Here is a 24,356-nt window from a genome sequence, read left to right on the forward strand (position 1 = left end):
CCGAACCTTTCAACTGTCTGGAGAGCCCCGCCCCACCCCCCCCCCCCCCCCCCCCCCGTATAACAGTGTCATCAGCATACATGCTGATCTTTTCAGTTAGGGCGCCCTGGCTCAGTCCCCTTATTTCTGAGTTAGCTTGAATGGACATGACCAAGGGGCCAAGGTGTATAATAGAGGTGAAAGAGGGCAGCCTCGTCTCGTGCCCCTACTGAGGTAAAAAACATTAGAGACTGCCAGCCATTGGCCACCACCTTGGGCGCCTGATATAGCAGTTGGATCCATTTGATGAACTGTGGTCCAAAGCCAGATCCCTCCCAACAGCTCCAGAGATAGCCCCACTCCACTGAATCGAACGCATTCGCCGTATCTAATGTCACCACCACCCGTGACCCAACTTCTGTGTGTGTAGCCTGTAGGTTGACGTACAGTTTGCGTAGATTAAAGGAAGTGTTGGGGCCTGGCATGAAGCCTGCTTGATCTACATGTATGAGGGACATAATAACTTGATTTAATCTAAAAGGGACAGTACCTTGGCTAGTATTTTTATATCCACCTGTAGTAGGGAAATGGGATGATAAGATTCAGGGTAGCCCAGGTCCTCCCCAGTAAAGATGAACTTAGGCGCATTCGCATTGGACCACATGCAGAGCCCGCCAGGAAGTCGGCGCAGCACTGTGCTAATCACAGGCAGTGAGACAGTGTCCCGATGTGTGGCTGCTGAGTTCAGGCAATGTCTCACTGCCTGTGATTAGTGAAGAGCCACCCCGACTACCTGGTGGGCTCTGCACGTGGACCATGCGAACACACCTGAGCTCATCCCTACTCCCCAGGTTTGGGGATAAGGACTATGGTCGCTTCCCGCATAGAGAGAGGCAAGGTGAAGTTTTCAAATAGGTGATTAAATAATGCAAGCATTTTAGGAGTTAGTAGTTATCTAAATTGGGAGTAAAATTCAACAGGGAGACCGTCAGATCCAGGGTATTTGGATCTGGAGAAACTGGCGATCGCAGTATCTATTTCTTCCATGTTGAGGGGTGCCTCAAGTGAGCCTACTTGATCTTTCGTCAACTGGGGGAAGGTGATGCTGTGAAGGAAAGTGGTCTGCATGTCAGTAGGGTCTGTCACTGTTTTATATAGATCAGCAAAAAATTCCCTGAACTTAGAGGTTATGCTGTGTGGGTCAGTAATCTGTCCACCCCATGGGCCATGAAGGGTGATGACAACTGGGGGCCTGTCTGGCCTATGCACTAGGTATGTGAGGAGCTTGCCTGCCTTTTCCCCATATTCAAAGAGTCTGTTTAGTAAAGAAAAGTTTTTGAGGAGCCTTCATATACTGGAGTCGAGTTACCACTCTACTCTGCATTTTAAGCTGGGCTCATTTTAAGCTGGGCATAACATGCTATTTCTAAACAAAAAAAAAAAACATTACTTTAATAAAGACATCCTCGTTAGTGAAGAATTATACATTTTTACAACCCTTTTATAGTCGTGAAGTTCATTTATGATTTACACATCGAGTACATACATATATGCCGTTTATAAAACCATATATATTTGTAAACAAATTTGGCAGTTATGCGTTAGGCCCCTTTCACACCAGCAGACCGATCGGACCACCCATTGTTCGCTACGGAGCAGCGAATGTCAGCGGAGACATGTGTCCATTGGCATCCGAGCCGCAAAAAAAAAAAAAAAAAAAAATAAGGATGGGGATCAGTTTCCCATCCACTTGGAAGATCGAAGGACAGTCTGATGGAAACAGCCAGGTAGTCAAAGTTCCATCCGACCACTCCATAGAAAAAAAGCGGGCTATGTCCATGAATTGACACCCGCCTGCTCAGAGCCACTTGACGAATGCCGCTCCGTCTCAAAGGGGCCTTATCCAGCACACAGTGCAGGTCATGCAACTGCTCTTCACAGACCTGCGTGTGAGCCTGGACAGAGCAGGGGCACATGTCACTGCAGAAAGTGATGCAATTGCTCATTACCAAGGAAATTAAACAAATCATGCCCAGCAGCATTGTGTCACTTTCTCTTTACCCCTACTGAGTGTAGTACAGTGCTGTGCAATAAGGGTGCAACAGATTGTCACCGATCCATGATCCGAACGGGTCAACCTGTTCAGATCTGCTCGCATGGCTTTGGAGCGGCTTCGGCCTAGCAGCGGCCATCTTGGTACACCCGGCGGCGGCCGCTGTCTCGTCAGAAAGTGGCATTTCATCGCCACCATCTTGCTACACCCCACACTCCTGCACAGTAAAGAGTGAGAAGGGGGCAAGCGGACATCTTGTTACACCAACTGGAGTTTCAGATTTCAGTTATTTTCAACACAAAATGGAGCTTATATGCTTAAATACAGTATTTGTAAATCCGACGGAATGTTTAGATGTTAAATTTTAAAAGCAGCAGCAAACCTGCTGACCCCTATATGGTTGCTAATGTGACAGAACACCTCTGATTTTCACATTTAGTTAAAATGTGAAAATCAGCGGTGTTCTGTCATTTTAGCAACCATGTAAGGTCAGCAGGTTTGCTGCTGCTTTTAAAATTTAACATCTAAATAGTCCGTCAGATTTACAAATATGGTATTTAAGCATATAAGCCAAGTATTGTGTTGAAAATAGCTGAAATCTAACATACCAGTGGGTGTAACAAGATTCGTCTTTCTGCTGATCCGAAAGATGATCTGATCCGTGACTCTGATTCGAGGAACGATCGATAGTTTTTTGATCCGTTGCACCCCTACTGTGCAATATATCACTGTTATATGTATATAATATTTTTTTAAACATTCACCAGTTCATTTCTTCCAATAAAATGTTGTCATTGAAAGCCAATGGAAATATGAAGATGTATTTACTATGGGTGTTACATACTAAAACCTTGTACAGTAAGCTTACCTATTAATGTGATTTATTTCAGCAGGGTCAGAAATGGATGCAACCATAAAATCACCAGCCAAGCAAAGGTCATCATAGCTCTGATTCCTCAACTGAAATAAAAGAGATTCCGTGTTAATGATCCATTAAAAAGCCTCAGACCAATTTCAGAATTAACCACAAGGTTGCCATCACCTTTGTTGGCTTAAAAAGACTCTACTTTATACCCACTGACCCTCCCTGGTTTCTCCATTACTCAGAGTTCGACCTCCCCAGTGCCAAGGTTCATCCACCCACTATTTCACTATGCAAGGAGCGTGCTTCAACAGCCAAAAAGAATAGTCACTGAACAGCTGAAATGTGTATGGGTCTTATCTATATGATGCCCCAGACCAAACTTAAGGGTCATATAGCAGGTACCTCGTCTGCTCTTCTTTAGGACTTTTTAAAAGTGAAACAGTTGACAGGTTTCCGATAAAGGATAATTTTAGGTTTACAAAACGGCTTAGCACTCACCCTCAATTATACTATGCAACACCAGTATAGATCCCAAATGCAGAATCTCATCTCTGGTGTATGCGTTAAAAATTATACAAATGCCGTATGTGCAATGCAAACCCACAATATTAAAAATATACTTTTTTTTCACTTTATATATACTTTCTTTCCCCCCCCCCCCCCCCCAAGTGTCACCGTATTTGCAAAACCAACCAAATATAAAACTAGCAAATTGCTTAAATACAATGCACTGCCACCCTGACACACGCAAATATAGCATTTGTCAATATAAAGCAGAAATAACAGCGACACAGGTAGAAAGGTTGAATTTCATATGAGCATTAGTTAATACCCTTTAACTGCTTCAGCCCCAGAAGATTTTACCCCCTTCCTGACCAGAGCACTTTGCGATTCGGCACTGCGTCACTTTGTCAATTGCGCGATTGTGCGACATTGCACCCAAACAAAATTTATGCCCCCCCCCACACAAAATAGAGCTTTCTTTTGGTGATATTTGATCACCTCTGCGGTTTTTATTTTTTGCGTTCTACATATTTTTGGTAAAAAAGAAAAATTGCAATGAGCGTATATTGATTGGTTTGCACAAAAGTTATAGCGTTTACAAAATAGGGGATAGTTAGGGCTTTTTTTTTTTACTAGTAGTGGTGGCGATCTGCAAACGTTATGGCGGACACATCGGACAATTTAGACAATTTTTGGGACCATTGGCATTTATACAGCGATCAGTACTATAAAAATGCATTGCTTACTGTAATGTCACTGGCAGGGAAGGGGTTAACACCAGAGGCCGATCAAGGGGTTGTGTTCCCTAGTGTGTGTTCCAACTGAATGGGGGAGGGGACTGTGTAGGGGAGATGACAGATCACTGTTCATACTCTGTATGAACAGACAATGTCTTTTTTTCCCCCTCAGGGAACCTGAAACTTTACACACACAGATCCCGGTTCTCAGCACGTCAGCTGCGATCGTGGGAGCCCAGCGGTGATAGTGAGCGCCGGTCACTCGCATCGGCTCCGGGGGAGCACGCGCACCGCTAGTGGTCACAGGGTGAAGCGACGCAACACAGCGTTGCTTCGCCCAGCTGTGCTATTCTGCGGTGGCTGGTCGGCAAGTGGTTAAAGTTGTTGCAAACCCAAAAACCACACCAAACTCTGCAAGACAAGACATGAGCTAGCACGAATCGCATACTAGCTTATTATGAAATACCTTAGATTGAAGCTGTTGCAGCGGCCCTGCACACTGCTGTGACCAGCAACATGTCTTAATCCAGTGATGCTGCTCAAAAGGCTCGACTACCTAATTGACAGACACAGCAGGGGCGAGATTGGCTCACGCTGCTGTCAAAGTCAGTAAGCAAAGGCTCGCACCCGCTGCACTGCGGGGGTGCATATGACCTCTGGCCACGCGCAGGGACAAGAGGCAGAACAGCGACGTAAACACACAAATCCCTGTTCTGTGAGGAGAGGCAGATCCTGAGTGCCCAATAGCTAGGAACCGCGATCGGTCAACTCCTATAGTCAGTCCCCTCCCCCCACAGTTAGAACACACTAGGGAACACAGTTAACCTCTTGATCTCCCCCTAGTGTTAACCCCTTCCAGTGACATTTACATAGTAATCAGTGCATTTTTATAGCACTGGTTGTTGTACAATTGTCAATCATCCCAAAGATGTGTCAAAAGTGACTGATGTGTCCACCATAGTGTCGTAGTCCCGATAAAAATCAGATTGCCGTCACTAGTGGGAAAAAGAAAAGAAAAAAACAAAAAAAAAAAACAAACAAACAAAAAAGCCATAAATCTACCCCCTAATTTGTAGAAGCTATAACTTTTGCGCAAATCAATATTCTCTTATTGCGATTTTTATTACCAAAAATATGTAGAATATAGAGATTGGCCTAAAACGGAGGAAAAAAAATAGCTCTAAAAAAAAAAAAAAAAAAAAAAAAAAAAAAAAAAAAATTAAAAAAAAAAAAAATAATAATTGGGGATATTCTAGCAAAAAGAACAAAATAGTCGCTCTTTTTTGTTAAAAGCGCAAAAAATTAAAACCAAAGAGATGATCAAATACCACTAAAAGAAAGCTCTATTTGTGGGGAAAAAAGGGAAGCAATTTTGTTTGGTTACAGCTTAGCACAACCGTGCAATAGTCAGTTAAACCAATGCAGTGCCGTATCGCAGAAAATGGCCTGGTCATTGAGCTGCCAAATCTTCCAGGGCTGAAGTGGTTAAACAAAATAGCCCGAGACCTTAGTATCACTAAGTTGAATGAAAGGGTATACGACTTCTGGGCAAGACAGTTATACAATTACTAAATGCAAATTAAATACAGAAGACTAGGGAAATTACTCAACTCCAGGACCCTATAAGTAGTCAGGATATCAAGACTCAATTGGAATTCTCCGAGATATAAAGCTAAAAAAAAAAAAAAAAAAAAAAAAAAAAAAAATTCCAAGTATTCCCATTATTGCATAGTTAAAGAAAAATAAAAATAAAATAAAAAATAAAATAAAAAAACTGTAGTAACTGAGTAGTGTGGGTGATGCTGCATCCACGGGAGTGCCAGCAAGGGACGGAGCTCATCCCAGCACCTGTAGTCACTGGAAGGAAGAGGAAAGATTCCTGGTGCTGCACATCCATGGAGTCCTATGGTGGTATGAGGGAGATACAATCTCAGTCTGGGCTCTCGCCAGGCCATGCCCAACAAGTTTTATTCCACCCCCATGATGAAGCTCTGGGGCAGAGTGAAAATGTGGACGTGGCCCGACGGGAGCCTAGGCAGAGATGGTCTCTCATACCACTATAGGACTCCGTGGATAGCAGGGATCTTTCCTCTTCCTTCCATCAGTCGTTATCACTTTCCAGTGATAAAGTGGTAAAGACTTCCCCACTGTCAAAACTGGGATTGAGATCCACCATGTTGTTAGGGAAGACTGTGCTTTGCTGGACAGGACCAGTCGGTACCTCAAGAGAAGGAGCATGCTTGTTCCGGGTCAAGCTGTTGTGTTAGGTTTCAAAATTATGTGAATGGCACAGCAGGGAGCTACCATAAGACCTAGAATGCTCACAGAGAAACTGACCTCAAATACAGAGCTAGGAAGGACTACATGCATGGGATTTATCCAAGATCAGAACTCAAGTATTCTAGGCAAAGAGAAGGCTATGGAAGTTTATGACCCAACCAAAACCGAAGCATCTGAATTGTCCTGTGGACATTTGCAAAAAGCTGGAAGAGAGACGAGGCTTTCAGGAGAAGGTCCTCTATATAACCTATTAACTGGATGCTCTGAGAAGGGCAAGAACAGGAGCAAGGACTTTTGTAAAAACTTTGGGAGCACAGGATTGGCCAAATGGCAGTGCAACAAACTGGAAGTGATTGTCTTCTACTGCAAAGCTTAAAAGGGTACTGATGAAATGGATACATGGGAATATGCAGAAGGGCATCATGAATGTCTACAGATACCAAGTGTTTTCTCAAAGAGGCAATACCTGACCTTATGGAATGTGAAGGTATTTCAGGGGTTTTAGGTCCAGGATAAGACGAATATCCCATTGGGCTTTAGTACCGTCAACAGGTTTGACTAGAATCCTCTGAACCGGACCTATATGGGTACTGGCACAACTACACTTGGACATAAGATAGGGAATTCTGCAAACCTAACTGTCCTTGAGCAGATTCAGTTGATTTGAGAAATGAAAGCGCTAAGTGGATAAGATTTTGAACTTCTTTTAACCTATTTGAAACCAATTTACAGGTCTGGAATGTAGAGGTGATACTCTAAAAATTAGAATAGCGTGCAAAAGTCAATTTCATTAATGCAACTTAAAAGGTGAAACTAATATACGAGATAGACTCATTACATGCAAAAGCAAGATAGTTCAAGCCGTGTTTTTTCATAATTGTGACGATTATGGCTTACAGCTTATGAAAACCCCAAATCCACAATCTCAGAAAATAGATTATGCAAATCAATAAAATGAATGTACATAGAATATCGGCCGTCTGAAAAGTATAATCATGTATATATACTCAGTTGGTTTGGGCCCATTTTGCAGCAATTACTGCCTCAATGCAGCATGGCATGGAAGCCATCAGCCTGTGGCACTGCTGAGGTGTTATGGAAGACCAGGATACTTCAATAGCAGCCTTCAGCTCTTTTGCATTGTAAGGTCTCCTCTTTCTCTTGGCAATGCCCCATAGATTGTCTATGGGGTTCAGGCAAGGAGAGTTTGCTGGCCAATCAAGCACAGTAATCCCACGGTCATTGAACCAGGTTTTGGTGCTTTTGGAAGTGCGGGCAGGTGCCAAGTCCCGCTGGAAAATGAAGTCAGCATCCCCATAGAGCTCTTCTGTGGAAGCATGAAGTGCTCCATAATCTCCTGGTAGACGGCTGCATTGACTCTGGACTTAATGAAGAACAGTGGACCAACACCAACAGATGACATGGCTACCCAAATCAACACAGACTGTGCCTCTCGATTCTTCCGCCATACTCTGTCCTTGGTTTCCAAATGAGATGCAAAATCTGCTCTAATCAGAAAGGAGGACTTAGGACCACTGAGCAACAGACCAGGTCTGTTTTTCTTTAGCCCAGTTAAGACGCTTCTGACATTTTGTTGTTCAGGAGTGGCTCGACAATAGGAATACGACATTTGAAGCTCATGTCCAGGATCCATCTGTGTGTGGTGGCTTTTGATTCACTGACTCCAGCCTCAGTCCACGCCTTGTGAAAGTCCCCGGCACTTTTGAATGGCCTTTTTGTAACAATCTTCTCCAGACTGCGGTCATCCCTGCTGCTTGTGCACCTTTTTCTTCTACACTTTTCCCTTCCACAACTTTCTATTAATGTGCTTTAATACAGCACGTTGGGAACCATCCAACTTCTTTTGCAATTACCTTTTGAGGCTTTCCTTCCTTATGGAGGGTGTCAGTGATGGTTTTCTGCACAAGTCAGCAGTCTTTCCAATGATTGGGATTCCTACTGAACCAAATTGAGAGACCATTTAAAGGTTCAGGAACCCTTTGCAGGTGTTATGGCTTAATTAGCGGATTAGAGTGGGACACTTTGAGCCTAGAATATTGCACCTTTTCACAATATTCAAGTTTTCTGAGATTGTGGATTTGGGGTTTTCATGCTGTAAGCCATAATCACCACAATTATGACAAATCACTGCTTGAACATCTTGCTTCGCATGTAATGAGTCTCATATTAGTTTCACCTTTTAAGTTGCATTAGTAAAATTGAACTTTTGAACGATATTCTAATTTTTAGAGTATCACCTCTAAGAAACACCTATATGACCCAGAGACAGGCAAACTGTTACAGATATGTCCCACTGATGTTTGCTTTAAGATAATGGGGTAAATCAGCCAAAACAATGATAATACATAACCTCCAATTCGGTTATTCCCCCAATGGGCTGTGATCTTCCCGTCAGTTGGTTGTTAGGACCGCCAGGCATCCTAGAAAGCTAATGACTTGCTTGCCACAGCATGAGGGAACTTCCTCAGCCCATACCTCCCAGCTCCCGCCCTGCTGCCAGACTGACTACAGCTGTAAACAAGCGTAAAGATGGAAAGCTGATGGGGAACCCCTTGGTGCGAGGGTGGACTACTGATGGGGACACCCCGATGTAAAGGCAAACCACTGAATGTTTTGGATGATAGACTGTTACAACAAACCTAAGTGAACACATTACCTGCAATTCTGTTATGCCATCATCTTTGCATCCTTAAAAAATAAAAAAAATTAAAAGTTAATACACTGCAATCAAGCTAAAAGCGCTTCACCCTAGAAACAAAAAAATAAGTGATAAAGTCTTTTTTGTTAAAAATAAACATGTTATACTTATCAGCCCAGATCCTCCTCTTCAGCACTCCTGGCCCCACCCTCCTGTTGAGTGCCCGTGCAGCAAGCAGCTTGCTATGGGGGCACCCAAACCGAGCTACAGCTCCATGCTTATTCAGACACGGAGCCGCAGACCAGCACTGCCCTTCTCTCTCCTCATGGGCTCACTGACAGCAGCAGCCAATGACACTTCACTGCTGTCTCAGCAAATGAGGGAAAGTCCCAGACAGCAGAGTCTCATGGACAACATTGCTGGATCGAGATGGGGCTCAGGTAAGTATTAGGTGGGCTTAGAGGGCTTCTGCACACAAAAGGCTTTTTATCTTAATGCATTAAGATATAAAGCCTTCTGCCTTTACAACCACATTAAGTCAAAAATGTACAAATACTGTAGCTGCTGACTTATAAGGCCAATTACCTGTCCATTGATTCAGTGAGGTACTCACTCCAGCCAGCTCTTTGGCCTTCGGGTCCAGGACCTGGCTTGTTTAGTTTGGGAAGCCAGCTGCAACTCCTTGCGGCTTTACAGCTGGCTTCTTATTGTGTGTGCACGATTAATGGTCTCGCAGCCTTCTGGGACCTGTGACAGAAGGCTGGGAGAGGACCCAACAGGAACTGGTTTTAGGCAGACCAGCAGAATTTTCCCTTTTGGGTGAGGTTCCACTTAAACTTAAAGCTGGGTGTTATATCCATATACACATACACACACTGCAGTATCATTAGTGTAATACATAAAGGTAAAACTGCACTGGTGATACTAGTAAAACAAAGCTACTAAAAATCTTCAGTGTAGCTCCAGTCTAATGAGTCATCTGCCATCAAGTGGCAAAACTATATGTAAATCCCAACAATTAACTTCCCTTTTGGCGTGTTAGAGCTCGATCACATACACAATGGTATGCCAGTGGAGGGCCATGTTTATCTGCATGGGGGTGCACAGGTCATGCATCCCCAATGTGGTCAACTGATGTAGCAACTGCATGGACAAAACCATTTGTGCATACACACAGCCACAACAGCGTCCAAGATGAAACCCTCAAAATGCAGACACAACACACCTGCGTGCATTACACAGCAGTTCCAGCTCAACCCCATTTACTTGCATCGGGGGTAGCACCTGCCAAATGTGACATGCGGTTAAATTTTTGCCTTGGGTGCAAAGTAATGCATAGTGGCTCAATTTCCTTTAACTACTTGAAGATCAAGCCTTTTCTGGCACTTTGTTTACAAGTTTAAATCAGTATTTTTTGCTAGAAAATTACATAAACCCCAAACATTTTTTGCAGACATCCTAGGGAAGGAAATGGTGATCCTGGCTATTTTCTCTCTCTCTCTGCTTCTGCGCGCAAGCACGGAGGAATGGGGCACTTGCATTTATTCTTACACTGTCCCTTTAATTTTTTTTGATTATTTTCGGGTGCGCCGGAAGCAGTAAGCCAGAGAAACACCAGGTGCTTCTAAAAATTTTCCTGCGACTCATGAGCTTCAGCCAATCCCAGTAAACCACAATGTGTATCTACACATTGCGGTTGGCAAATGGTTAAAGGATAAGTTCGCCTGCCCCCTAGCTGCCCAATGAGGTGGCCGTGTTAGAACACCAACTGGTCACTTATATAGGAAAATGCAATAGGTAGCTTTCAATGCAACATACCATCTTTTGTGCAAATAGTCATGAATTCATTTGCATATTTCTTCATAACATCCGTTCTATAAAAAGGAAAAAAAAAAAAAAAGTAGAAAGTGCATATCTAAAATTAGGGAAAATAAAAAATTGGAACATACAAGATCTGTAGCCAATCAATTCCCCCACCCAAACTATAGGACAGAAATTCCAATTGGCCGCAACAACTTTTCACATCCACCCATTTATTGATAAATAGACTGCTAAAATAAATGACTGAATATAAATTTGATCTCATCTCAGCTGTAAAAATAATATCTTCATGTTCACTGACCTAAAGCATATTTTCCCTTTTGTACAGCACCACTGGCACAAGTTGCAGCTGCAGTTTTCTTTTTGTGTTCTTGCCACAACATGGATCTTTAGGGGTTGAAACAGAGAATTGTCATAGTAAATTGCAAAAAAATAAATAAAAAAAGGGCACATCAGTGCTCAAAACTTGAAGGGCTATATAAAAACACCAACTCACTTAATCTGTTTAATGCAAATAAATAAGTTGCAGAACTGAAAATGTGATACACAAACATACATATGTACACACACTATACAGAGCCCTGTAAGAAGTACACCCAATGGAAATTGTCGGCCTTGTCAACATACAACATTAGAGCAGAGCTCCATCTAAAATGGGAAGCTCTGCTTTTTTTCTATACCATAAATATATCTTGTAGTTTGTAGACGATATAACAACTTTTGCGTAAGCCAATGTACGCTCATTGTGATTTTATTTGCCAAAAATACGTAGCAGAATAAAGTCAAGCTCCATGGGATGTACTTATTCACATATTTCACGGCACTTCAGCATTCTTACATACATTAGCTTAGGCATTATAATCAACCAAAATCTTACCTTGGTGCATCCACCAACCGGATCTATTTTATACAAGTTTTGAAAGGGTTTGCGGTCAACAGGGCAGGATGAGGAGGTCTTGAAGAAAAAAAAAAAAAAAAAAAAGACATTAGACAAAAAAAAAAAAAGAAACACCAAAATATCAAAAAACAAAAGCCTTCTAATTAAGGTGCATGCTGAAATAAGGATCTTGAAATGTCCAATATGGACTAATCATCAACAACATGCTATAAACTAATGCAATGGCCTTGGTGACTGACAGACTTGTTTTTATAAACTGTATATTAATGCGAATGACTGACATACAGGCAGCTTTAAACGTTGAATATACGCCAAGTCAGAATACACTGATCAGCCCTGCAAGCCGCTAATGCTAGCTGTTAATTGAAAAAGTTTTCCGGCAGTCCAGTTTGACAGAAGCCAATCTAATGATCTGCATCTGTCTAACAAGGAAGGGTCCCTGCTGAACCATCGAAATTTCAATTCTTGTGTGCTGATCTTAAAACCAAACTAGAGTCATTTTAAGTCTTCTGCCCTTGTGGTTTTAACTTTGGAAAGTAAAAAATTTTTCTGCTCGTAAATACCTTATACAGTGTACTTTCCTGTCTATTGACTAGAAATAAGCCTAGGCTTATTGCATCATGCACAACTCTCTTTCATGAGAGTTTGCCAGGGAGGGGGGTGGGGTGAGAGTCAAAAGGGCCAATGAGAACTGCAGGTCTGCACAGCTGTAGGTGTGGGTGTAAATGCAGGAAGTGATCAGGCAGCAGCTTCAGCTGCCCACAGTTAAAATGGTTGTAGCCAGAATCAGTGGAGGGAGAATTCTGCAGCATTTGGCAAATACAGAATCACGGTACAGTACAGTACAATCTTGGATCGCGAGCATAATTTGTTCGGGAAACATGCTTGTAATCCAAAGCACTTGTATATCGAAGCAAATTTTCCCATAAGAAATAATGGAAACTCAAATGATCCATTCCACAACCATTTATTCATAAGTCCTTCAGTATATAGTCCAAATAAAGAGATTATAGCCATGTAATAGGCAAAATCTACCAGGAGCTACAGTGTATAAAAGAGAAGAGAGGCACCTCTAAGTGTAGCAATAGGGTTACATTTAATGAAAGTAAAAACATCAACTCACATTTTTGATGATTAAAAGAGGCACATCTAGGTATGCAGGCATCTGGGGTAAAGCTGTCCACAAACCATCCCCCGCACCGCCGGCTCTCACCGCTGTTAGTCTGCAATTGTGACCGGGAAGACTAACCTGCAGTAGAGGGATCTGAAAGCGAGGCTTGAATCGGGCGTGGAGGGCAGCATGGAAAGACATCAACGGCGGTGAGGACAAAAGGTTTATGTGGACAGCTTAACCCCGAATGCCTGCATACTCAGACGCGCCTCTTAATTATCAACCATGTGAGTTGATAAATGTTGTACCTTCATTAAATGTAACCATATTGCTGAACTTAGAGGCACCTCTCCTTTTATACTCAGTTGCGACATGATGTTACTTGTATATCAAGTCAAAATGTATTAAAAAAAAAAAAATAGGATTTTTTGTACTCACCATAAAATCCTTTTCTCCAATTCACCAACTGACAGCTTCTCTTTAGACCATTGGGTTGTTATGCCACCTTCAGGAGAAGACTAGGCATTACATGCGATAATAAAAAACTATAAACTTTCTAGTTTCACCCAAGGGGCGGTCCCTTAGGCAACAACCCCTCAGCATGCTACTGCAGCCTCAGTAAGTCAACAAGCAGTATTAAAGAAAAATATGAGGGGCGGGTGCTGTCAGGCGGTGAATTACAGAAAAAAGGATTTTACGGCGAGTACAAAAAATCCTATTTTCTCTTATATTCACCGACTGACACAGCTTCTCTCTTTAGACTATTGGGACGTCCCCAAGTAGTGCCAAAACGAGGGGTGGGAAAACACCATAAAAAAACTTCATCCACCATGGCATGTGGGAGCTAGTACAAACGTTAAAAAAAAAACGGCGCGCCTCAACGGAGAAGCCCTACCCTCTAACCGCACCAATAACTGCAGTAACAAATGCAAAAAAAAAAAAAAAAAAAAAAAAAAAAAAACACAACAGGCATCACCCGATGAACTGGCATCTACCTTGTAGAACTTTGTAAGCGTGTGGACAGACAACCAGGTCGCCGCTTTACACACTTGAGCGACAGGCGCTTGATGTCGAAAAGGTCCAAGAAGTTCCAAATTGCCCTCGTGGAGTGGGCCGTGACCGGAAAGGGGGGCACCTGCCCTTTCAAGGCGTAGGCTTGTACTACAATCTGTCTGATCCACCTGGAAATGGTGGCCGACGAGACTGCCATGCCTTTCTTTGGACCAGCAACCAAAACAAACAGTTAGTCTGACTTCCGGAATGGAACCGTGGCAGACCAATACACCTTCAGAGCCCGAACCACGTCCAGAGCATGAAGGGCCACCTCCTTAGGATGTGTCGGCTTAGGACACAGAGGGTAACGCAATGCCCTCATTGATGTGAAACGCCGAGACTGCCTTCGGCAGAAAAGACTGTTGCGGACGCAACACCACCTTTTCCTTGTGGATAACCAGATAGGGTGACTTGCAGGACAAGGCCACCAGTTCCGAAACCCTCCTGGCCAATGTGATGGCCACTGGGAAAGTCAATAGGGGAAACCCTCCGATATGTTCAAATGGTGGTTTCTGAAGCGCCAATAATACCAGGTTCAGATCCCACAGGGGTAACGGACGCACCGGAGGGACTACATGTCGCACCCCTTGAGCAAAAGTACTCACTATAGAGTGAGACGCAAGGTGTCGCTGAAAAAGGACAGCCAAAGCTGATATTTGTCCTTTAATGGTGCTTAACGCCAATTTCTGGTCCACCCGTTGCTGAAGAAACAGCAGGATCCTGAGTATCGAAAAAGAGCATGGATTCCATCCTTTCTCCTCACACATGGAGATGTAGGCCTTCCAGGCACGAAGATATATCTTCTGAGAAGATGATTTCCGTGCTCTCAACATACTAGGGATCACCAAGTCCGACAGACCCCGGTTCCTGAACACCTGGCTCTCAATAGCCATGCCGTTAAAGCCAACGATGGTAAAACAGAATGGAGAAATCAGACCTTGAGACAGAAGGTCCTCTCGCAACGGCAGTCACCAGGGAGTGTCTGCCACCAGGCACACTAGATCTGCGTACCAAGGACGCTGAGGCCAATCTGGGGCAACCAGTATTACTGGGATCCCCTCGGCTTCCACTCTGCAAAACAAACGTAGCAGTTTCAGTGGAGGAAAGGCATAGATCAGCTGGTGCTGATCCCATGGAGTCACCAGCGCATCTGTCCACGGATCTCATCCTGGACACGAATCTCAGCACCTTCTGATTGTTACAGAAGGCCAGAAGATCCACATCTGGTGTGCCCAGTAGCCTGAACGTCTCTGGATGCAACGCCCATTCTCCTGGGTCCAGCATCCCACGACTTAGACAGTCCACCTGCCAGTTCTCCACACACGGGATGTAAATGGCCGACAGGGCCAATACATGTCACTCTGCCCACCGAAGTATGTGAGCGACCTGTGCGGCGGCCGAGCTTCTTGTTCCTCCTTGCCGATTGACGTATGCCACAGCAGTGGCGTTGACTGGATCCTGATCGGACGCCCTTGCGGTCTCATTGACCATGGAGAGGCATAGCCTGATCGCTCTCAGTTCGAGCAGATCGCAACTTTGATTCCTCTGTCGACCAGAGGCCCCGAGTCGACTGAACTCCAATCACGCCACCCCAGCCGAATAGGCTGGCGTCCGTTGCGATCACCGTCTATTTCAGGAGGTAGGAACAACTTCCCGGACTAAAGCACCGGGGACCTCAGCCACCAGAACAGGGAACCCCTGATTAACTGGCTCACCTGTATGTCGATCCAGGGACAACGGAGATCTGTCCCACTTTGTCAAGATCTCCTTCTGTAGGACTCTGGTGTGGAACCGGGCATATGGTACTGCCTCGGAGGCCAAGATGAGTCTCAGGACTCGCATATATCAGAATATAGCAGAAGCGCAGCGACAACCACTTGCAGTTCATCAGCAGTTTTACCCCGGCTTTGAGTATGCATCTTGTCTGAAGGGAGAAACACTCGCTTCCATGGAGTCCAGCAGCAAGCCTAGGTACTCCAAATGCTGAGTCGATACTATCACCGACTTTTTTAGGTTCAACAACCCCCAAATTCTTGCAGGGTCTGCATGGTGATTGCCACATCTTCTAACTCTGAGGCAGAAGAAGCTCTCAGGAGGAGATCATCTAAGTAACCCACGATCGCGATCCCGCGTTGCCGTAGCAACGCCAACACAGGAGCCAATATCTTGGTAAAGACTTGGGGGCTGATACCAAACCAAAAGGGCCACAAACTGGTAGAGTAGTGGGCTTCCCCGACTGAAATCGCAGAAACTTTTGATGCCAGAGGCATATGGGTATGTGCAGCGACTACTGAGCTAACTGATTCCATTCTGAACCTCTGCACTTTCACAAAGTGATTGAGGGCTTTTAGATCCAAGATTGGATGTACCCCTTTCCTTCTTGGGAACTAGACAGGTTTGAGTAGAACCCCTGGAAACGTTCCGATTCCAGAACAGGTACAATCACCCGCGATTCAGCAGGTCCCCTACTGCCCCCAAGAGCCTCCCAGGCTAGCTGGGAGAACGGGTATGCTGGAGGGGAAGAATCTGTTTTGTGGCCAAGAGAGGAAATCTATCTTGTAGCCATAGGAAATCAGATCGCAGACCCATTGGTCGGACAGTCGAGGGAACGACCGGGCTGCAAACTCCGAAGGCGACCCCACACCTGAGTCATGGGTGGGGGCAAGCCTTCATGCAGTAGTACTTTTGTTCGCAGGCTTGCGGTTCCAGGGACGTTTCTGCCCTTCCGTGGTCGTCCTGTCGGGCTGGGGACGTTTAGCCGAAGCTCCAGGCGGACAAAAAAGCCATTTGAGTGGAAAAAGAGGGCCCTTGCCTACGGTGTGGCTCCTTAGCCTTCCTGGCCTGTGGGAATAGAGTACTCTTACCACCTGTGGCATTCTTAATAATGTCATATAAAGAGGCTCCAAAGAGCCGGTTGCCAAGGGAGGGAAGATCTGTCAGGGCTTTTTTGGATGCCTGGTCAGCAGACCAGCATTTCAACCAAATCAGGCACCTCAGCATCACTGCTGACACTGAAGTCCTGGATAACGGGGAGGGTATCCAGGGCCGCGTCAAACACATACTTAAGGCCATACACTAGTTGGTCTGCTGGTTCCACAAAGACAGGAGAAGCCTGCTGTTCTCCCAATTCGGGTGCAACAGTTTTGCACACTCAGTGTCTTGCGACACAAGTGCGGATGCCAGTACTGGTTGCATGGTTGACCTCACAACCGTAAACAAGCAACAAGCCACTGCCTCAGCCTCCCTGTCCATGGGATCCTTAAATGCAGCAGTCCCTTCTACCGGGATCGCGATTACTTTGTTTAACCTGGACACTGGGTGGGGGGGGGTCAACGACCGAAGAAGCCGACCACTTTTTGAGAAGGCTCTCCTCAAAGGGGCAACGCACTGCCATGTATTTGGGGACCAAAAGGTCCATTGCAGGCGACCCCATTCCTTGTGAATGAACTTGTCAAAATAAGTCAGAATAAGTCAGACCCAAAAGGGACAGAGGGATCTACTGGCTCCTGATTCTTCAGAGTATCATGCACAGCTGTGATAAGTGCTCCAACAAGAACTTTGTCCCAGGCAGGGACTCATCCTCACTGTCCGAATGGTCCTGGTCAGCATCATCTGAAACGACAGAACAGGGGTCACCAGCCCCAGGAGGACCAGAGTCTGCATCAGAGGTCTCCCCAGAGGATCGGGGGGGGGGAGCACCTTGTGCCCAAGCACCGCCTCAATCTTGGCAACAAACGAATTGAGGACCGCCGACAAGGCGTCCAAGGGCACTGCGCATTGCGCAGGCGAACCGGCTGCAATTGCCTGGATTTCGGGGAAAGAAGCAAGTTTCTGAAGCCATGCTGACCCTACCCTGTCTGCCACCCATAGGGTACTTAGGACAGTGACAGTCCACCCTCCTTACTGCTGCTGGCTGAGGGACTCTTTCCTGCAGGACTCACCACCCTGAAGGGTTCTGCGCTATCCAGCAAGTAGTACCTGTGGTCTGTTGGCTCCCAGGTGCAGAGGGATCCACTCTGTCAGGGAAAGCTACTACTAATGGCGCTGAAACCACACTGCAATGTGCGCAGGCTCAAAGGAAATGGCCGCCCAGTGTCCAGTATAAGCACATAAAACACTGGGAAAATGGCTGCCAGAGCACAGGGACAAATGCCGCTAGAGAAAGCTGAAAAACATGTTCAGGCTTCTAGAAAATGGCTGCCGGCATCCAGTAGAAGGACAAAAGCTTCCCTTGCCCAAACCCAAGATGGCCCCTGATGCTGATACCGTGAGGGACAGAGCTGAATAAATGGTGGTGATCAGCGCTGCAAAGGACACAGGCACCTCCAGGGACATGAGAAACCGGACACAGCCAGCACAGCCAGCACAGCCGCGTATATATATTATATATATTATATAATCACACATATACTAGGGCTGAAACTAATCGATGAAATCAATTACTATTTACATAATCGATTAAATGGGCCAGTAACATAATGGGGTTAAAATAAGCCCTTTATAGTACAAAGAACAAATAATTGCTACCGCAAATATTACTTTCACAGTTCTACAGTAAAAAAAATTAACCCCTTACAGTAGTGATTATCTGCTTTTTTCCTACTATAAAGGGCTCATTTTAGTTTTTGTTAACCCCATTATGTTACTAAACGTCTTAGATATGGTTCACATCTGTGTTCTGGTGCTTTTTGCAGAAATGCACTACAGGTCATTTACATGGTTTCCTATGGGACACGTTCACATCTGAAAGGTTCAGGGACTTAACGCAAAATGGTGCTTTATTGGTTCAATAAACTTCAATGGAGCAGCTGCAGAAAAGCATGTAATGTGTTTTTGCAGCTGTGTGTTTTCATCTGCCCAAAAAAAAAAAAAAAATGGAAAAAAAAAAAAACGCAAATTGCAGTAAAATCACGTGCGCAAAAATCAAAACGCACAGCAAAAAAGCACTACCGAAACAGATCAAAAGCAAATTGTATAGGTGTGCACCGAGCCTTATGCTGGCCACACAGATCAATTTTCAGATGAGAATATTCAGATGAAAAATCTTTGTACATTCACTGAATGAAAGAATCCACTTGTTTTTAACCACTTCAGCCCCGGACCATTTTGCTGGCCAAAGACCAGACCACTTTTTGCGTTTCGGCACTGCGTCGCTTTAACTGACAATTGCGCGGTCATGCGACGTGGCTCCCAAACAAAATTGACGTCCTTTTTTTCCACAAACAGAGCTTTCTTTTGGTGGTATTTGATCACCCCTGCTGTTTATACTTTTTGCGCTATAAACAAAAATAGAGCGTCAATTTTGAAAAAAAAACAAACATTTTTTTACTTATTTTTTTTTTCCATACAAATGCAGCGATTCCTGTGTAAATGACACGGGCAGTGAAGGGGTTAACCAGTGGGTGTCAGTGTAGAGGTTAAGTGTTCCTAGGGGTGTGTGTTACTGTTGGGGGCTGGGCTTTCATTTAGTGAACACCGATCTCTGCTCCAATCACATGGAGCAGAGATCAGTCACTTGTTGCAGAATGGGGAGATGCTGTTTACAACAGCATCTCTCCGTTCAGCCACCGCGTGAGACGATCGCGGGTATGCCCACGGCGATCGAGTGCGCTGGTCGGGAACTGGTTAAAATGAATCATTTCTGAATGAAAACCACATACACTGTCAGAAAATTGCTTTGACAAGTTTTCCATTTCCAAATTTTCCCATCACTGTGGTTGAAAATGAAAGTCAATTTGACCCACTTTTTTTTTTTTTTAAAAGGTTATTAACCGATTAAATCGAAACAATAAATCAGAAAACGAATCGATTATGAAAATAGTTAGTTGCAGCCCTAATATATATATATACACACACACTTTCTGCAGCTGGTCTGGTCTCCAGCGGTGGATGCGGTGTGGAAGCGTCAGCTGGCTGGGAAATGACTGAGAAGCAACGTCACCCATACATTTACTATGGGGCTTCTGTTGTCAACTGCCTCTTCTGCACACGCCTACAAAAAAAAAGTTTTTGCTTTACAGGGCTAGATAGATTAGTCTTAGAATGTGGCTGCGTGTAGATTTAGAGTTAGCTTTAGGTTAAACTTCTACTTTAACCTCTTCAGCCCCGGGAGATAACCCCCTTCCTGACCAGAGTATTTTTTGTGATTCGCAACTGTGTTGCTTTAGCTGACAATTGTGGTCGTGCAAAGTTGTACCCAAACAAAATCAACGTCCTTTTTTCTCACAAATAGAGCTTTCTTTTGGTGGTATTTGATCACCTCTGCGTTTTTTTTTTTTGCGGGACGACGACACCACACACAATTTTGCTATAAATATCCCCCCCCCCCCCCCCAAAAAAAGATATATAATTTTCCTCAGTTTAGGCCGATCTGCAAGGTGGCACATTTAAAGGGACGTACAGGTATGCCCATTTTCCCGTACGAGCCCTTCTGCCGAAGTATATATGTGTGCAGCAGTTGGCAAGTGGTTAAAGACTTATATTGTCCTGGGGTCAGCTGGGGATGCTGATCTTACTACACAAGATTGAAAAGGGCTCCTTTGGATGCTACAGACAGGAGTTCCGTCTCCCTTCTTGTCCCTTCCCCCACTTCCAACTTTTAATCCCCATGGCAAATATACATATGTTCCACAGATATAAATATTTTCAGCCCTTTGTCGGGCAGTTCTAACAAGGCTTGGGATTCACTACGAAGGCATGGCTGTCTGCTCATTAACCACTTGCCTACTGGGCACTTTTACCCCTTTCCTGCCGAGGCCAGTTTTTAGCTCATGAAATTTGTATATTTTTTTTTCATAGTCTGTCTGACTCACTCATCGATCACAGAGCAGGCTGCAGGGGGCACGCAGGTAGTGGGATCACGAGAAGATGTCTTTGGACAACCTCCCAGCAAAGTAAGCCCATGCCGTAACCATCTTTTGGCTACAATGCAAACATGAAGGGCTTAAAGTTAGCAGCTGACTGGATTTGTAGCAAAATCGCAGGTATTTTTCTGTATGTGCAAGAAGGGAAAAAGCTAGATATTTGAAGCATGAACATAGGGTAATCAGCCATGACACTACAAACTGCAGCCAAGCCACATGTGAACCCATCATTACAAGGCAAGGCAAGCAAACACAGGAGATTTACCTAAAATCTATTTAGAACAGCAAAAACAACAACAGTGTAACAATGCCATGAAACTTAAAGTGGCCAGGTGCCCACAATTAAGAATGCTGGCACCTCCAAGCAGAAGGGGGGTGAACAGGACGGACGAGCGGGGCTTTGTTTCCCCGCATCGCTGGACCCTGGGACAGGTAAGTGTCCGATTATTAAAAAAGTCAGCAGCTGCAGTATTTGGAGCTGCTGACTAAAAAAAAAAAAAAAAAATTAAGGGGAACTCCTCTTTATCCTCCTTTCACCTAGGATTTATTTCAAGCCTAAAAATCCCCATGCCAAATGCTGGTTTTATCAAGGATAGCAAAGTATGCCCTGACAGAAAAAACATCACACACAGAAAAACTCTAGAGCCTTTAATATTTAATTTGATACCTACTTCACACCATTTAAGAATGCAGGATATACAGAAAGCGTGACAACAATCTTCTGGAAAGCCAACCTCCAGGGAAAGACTGTTCAGACAAATTGGACACCTCTCAGTTGAACTTAACGCTAAAGTACTGGTACCAGTCCCATCTTTGCCTTCGTCACCTGTAAAATTTTCAAAGACAGAACAAAAAAAAAATTACATTTACATTTTTGCAAACAGTCCCTGTATTTTAGAAATTTTAAGGCTGGGTTTACACCCATGGATTGTGGGAGATTGTGACCGGGTCTCTACAGAGACTGTTCATATCTCTCCGCTGCGGCTCCACTGCGAATTTGCACAGGGGTCTTTTGGTCCATTTCAGGACTGAATTCAACCCAAAAATTTGGGCTGAAAACTGTAAAAATGAGGACGCACCAGACCCCTGCTGCGAGTCACATGAGGCAATAGCGTGAACCTAGACTAAAAGATAAAAACAATATATTAACATATAACAGGTTCTACAAGTATAAAAACGGCTTCAAGTAACACCTCCACCAATTTTTAACTTTTGGTAAAGCAGATTTCAAGCAGGGGGGAAAGTAATTTTTGTACTTGCCATAAAAATGGTTTCTTTCAGTCATTGAAAGAGCCATACCTCATGACAGTTTGATGCTCCCATTTTTTTTGGCTACAAGATGCTAGGTTCAACTAAACTAAAAGCACAACCTAGGGCAGCGATGTAGAGGCAAACCCCTCCCGCTCTTGTGCATGTTTGTATACATTTGCAACATTTTTTTGATGACAGATTGCACACGTCTTCATATTGTTAAAGATTTTGTATTTGTTACATAATGGATATGCAATACTTTTTTTGGCACAACCAAAATCCCTTTCATTACTGGGTTTTTTAATGCATGGAAGGTCACTAGATAGAATGTGTAGAGTTCCATCTACCCAAGTAACCCCTTGAATGAAAGTACGAATGAGGGAGATAGAAGCCAGGGGTCTTTGAAAGAAAGAAAAACAGCCAAGGCCTATATTTGACCTTTCAGTGTTGTGTGTCAAGGATCCTGAAGAAAGGAGGAGGAGTAGAGGGAGCAATGGTAAACTTGCAGGGATGAAGACCTCTAAGTGACATTTGCCTTCCAGGTGCGATAGTAGATGAACCAGGAAGTGGACTTCCAAGCATGAAGCATAGTAGAAATGATAGCCTGGGAAAATCCCAATGCCACGTACACACGACCGGACTTTTTGACAGCAAAGGTCAGACGGAACGAGTCAGACAATTCGATCGTGTGTGTGGGCTCCATCGGACCTTTGCTTGCCAAAAATCCAGCAGACTTTAGAAATAGAACATGGTTTTAAATTTTCCCACCGGAACTCCGCCGGACCGAGAAATCTGTTCGTGTGTATGCTAGTCTGACAGACAAAAACCGACGCTAGGGTAGCTATTAGCTACTGGCTATGAACTTCCTTATTCTAGTCTGGTCATACGTCATCATGTTCGAATCCGTCAGATTTTGGTGTGCTTGTGTGTGGCCAAGTCCGTTCATTCGGAAAGTCCATCGGACCTAGTCAGTCGTGCGTACGCGGCATTAGTTCTATAGCACCAGTCTTTCAACAGCCAAGCTGTTAAAGCCATTTACTAAAACAGTGTGTAAGATTGGACTTTGAGAAAGAAGGCCCATGTGGACTGGAAAATGCCACGGCATCTGTAACCAACAGAACAAGATCCACCAACTAAGCCCTGCAAAGCCAGTCTGGAGCCAACAGGATAAACAGAAAGCGCTCTTGGATAACAGGGAAAGGCATACAGTATCTTACAAAAGTGAGTACACCCCTCATTTTTGTAAATATTTTATTATATCTTTTCATGCAACACTGAAGAAATTACACTTTTCTACAAGGTAAAGTAGTGAGTGTACATTTGCTATCCCCTCAAAATAACAGCCATTAATGTGTAAACCGCTGGCAACGAAAGGGAGTACACCCCTAAGTGAACATGTACAAATTGGGCCCAAAGTCTCAATATTATGTGGACACCATTATTTTCCAGCACCGCTTTAACCCACTTGGGAATGGCATTCACCAGCGCTTCTCAGGTTGTCACTGGAGTCCTCTTCCACTTCTCCATGACGTCACAGAGCTGGTGGATGTTAGAGACCTTGCACTCCACCTTCCGTTTGAGGATGCCCGACAGATTTTCAATCGTGTTTAGGTCTGAAAAAATGCTTGGCCAGTCCATTTTTACCCTCAACTTCTTTAGCAAGGCAATGGTCACCTTGGAGGTGTGTTTGGGGTCGTTATGTTGGAAGAATGCCCTGCGGCCCAGTCTCGGAAGAAAGAAGATCATGTTCTGCTTCAGTATGTCACAGTACATGTTGGCATTCAGTGTTCCCTCAATGAACTGTAGCTCCCCAGTGCTGGAAGCACTCATGCAGCCCCAGACCATGACACTCCCACCACCATGCTTGACTGTAGGCAAGACACACTTGTGTTTTTGTACTCCTCACCTGGTTGCCGACACACGCTTGACAACCATTTGAACCAAATTTATCTTTGTCTCGTACCACAGGAGATGGTTCCAGCAATCCACATCCTTAGGCTGCTTGTCTTCAGCAAACTGTTTGCAGGCTCTCTTGTGCATCATCTTTAGAGGCTTCGTTCTGGGACAACAGCCATGCAGACCAATTTGAGGCAGTGTGCAGCGTATAGTCTGAGCACGGACATGCTGACACCCACCCCTTCAACCTCTGCAGCAATGCTGGCAGCACTCATACGTCCATTTCCCAAAAACAACCTCTGGATAGTACGCTGAGCAAATGCAGTCAACTTCTTTGGTCGACCATGACAAGGGCTGTTCTGAGTGGAACCTGTCCTGTTAAACTG

General features: G+C 44.4%; 1 protein-coding gene across 1 annotated transcript in view; it reads right to left on the bottom strand.

Annotated features, from left to right (window-relative positions):
• Positions 1-24,356, bottom strand: part of SCAF11 (SR-related CTD associated factor 11) — a gene marked incomplete in the record, with an annotated part of 153,932 nt that overhangs the window by 97,995 nt on the left and 31,581 nt on the right. Inside the window, 6 exon segments of the mRNA XM_077472975.1 lie at positions 2,901-2,992; positions 9,096-9,127; positions 10,896-10,951; positions 11,200-11,285; positions 11,776-11,853; positions 21,495-21,649. Of these exon segments, the coding sequence (XP_077329101.1) occupies positions 2,901-2,992; positions 9,096-9,127; positions 10,896-10,951; positions 11,200-11,285; positions 11,776-11,853; positions 21,495-21,649 (499 nt within the window).

Source organism: Lithobates pipiens, unplaced genomic scaffold (genome assembly GCF_037356315.1).
Source record: "Lithobates pipiens isolate NorthernLeopardFrog02 unplaced genomic scaffold, aLitPip1_a1.2 Scaffold_8, whole genome shotgun sequence".
NCBI classification, from domain to species: domain Eukaryota; kingdom Metazoa; phylum Chordata; class Amphibia; order Anura; family Ranidae; genus Lithobates; species Lithobates pipiens.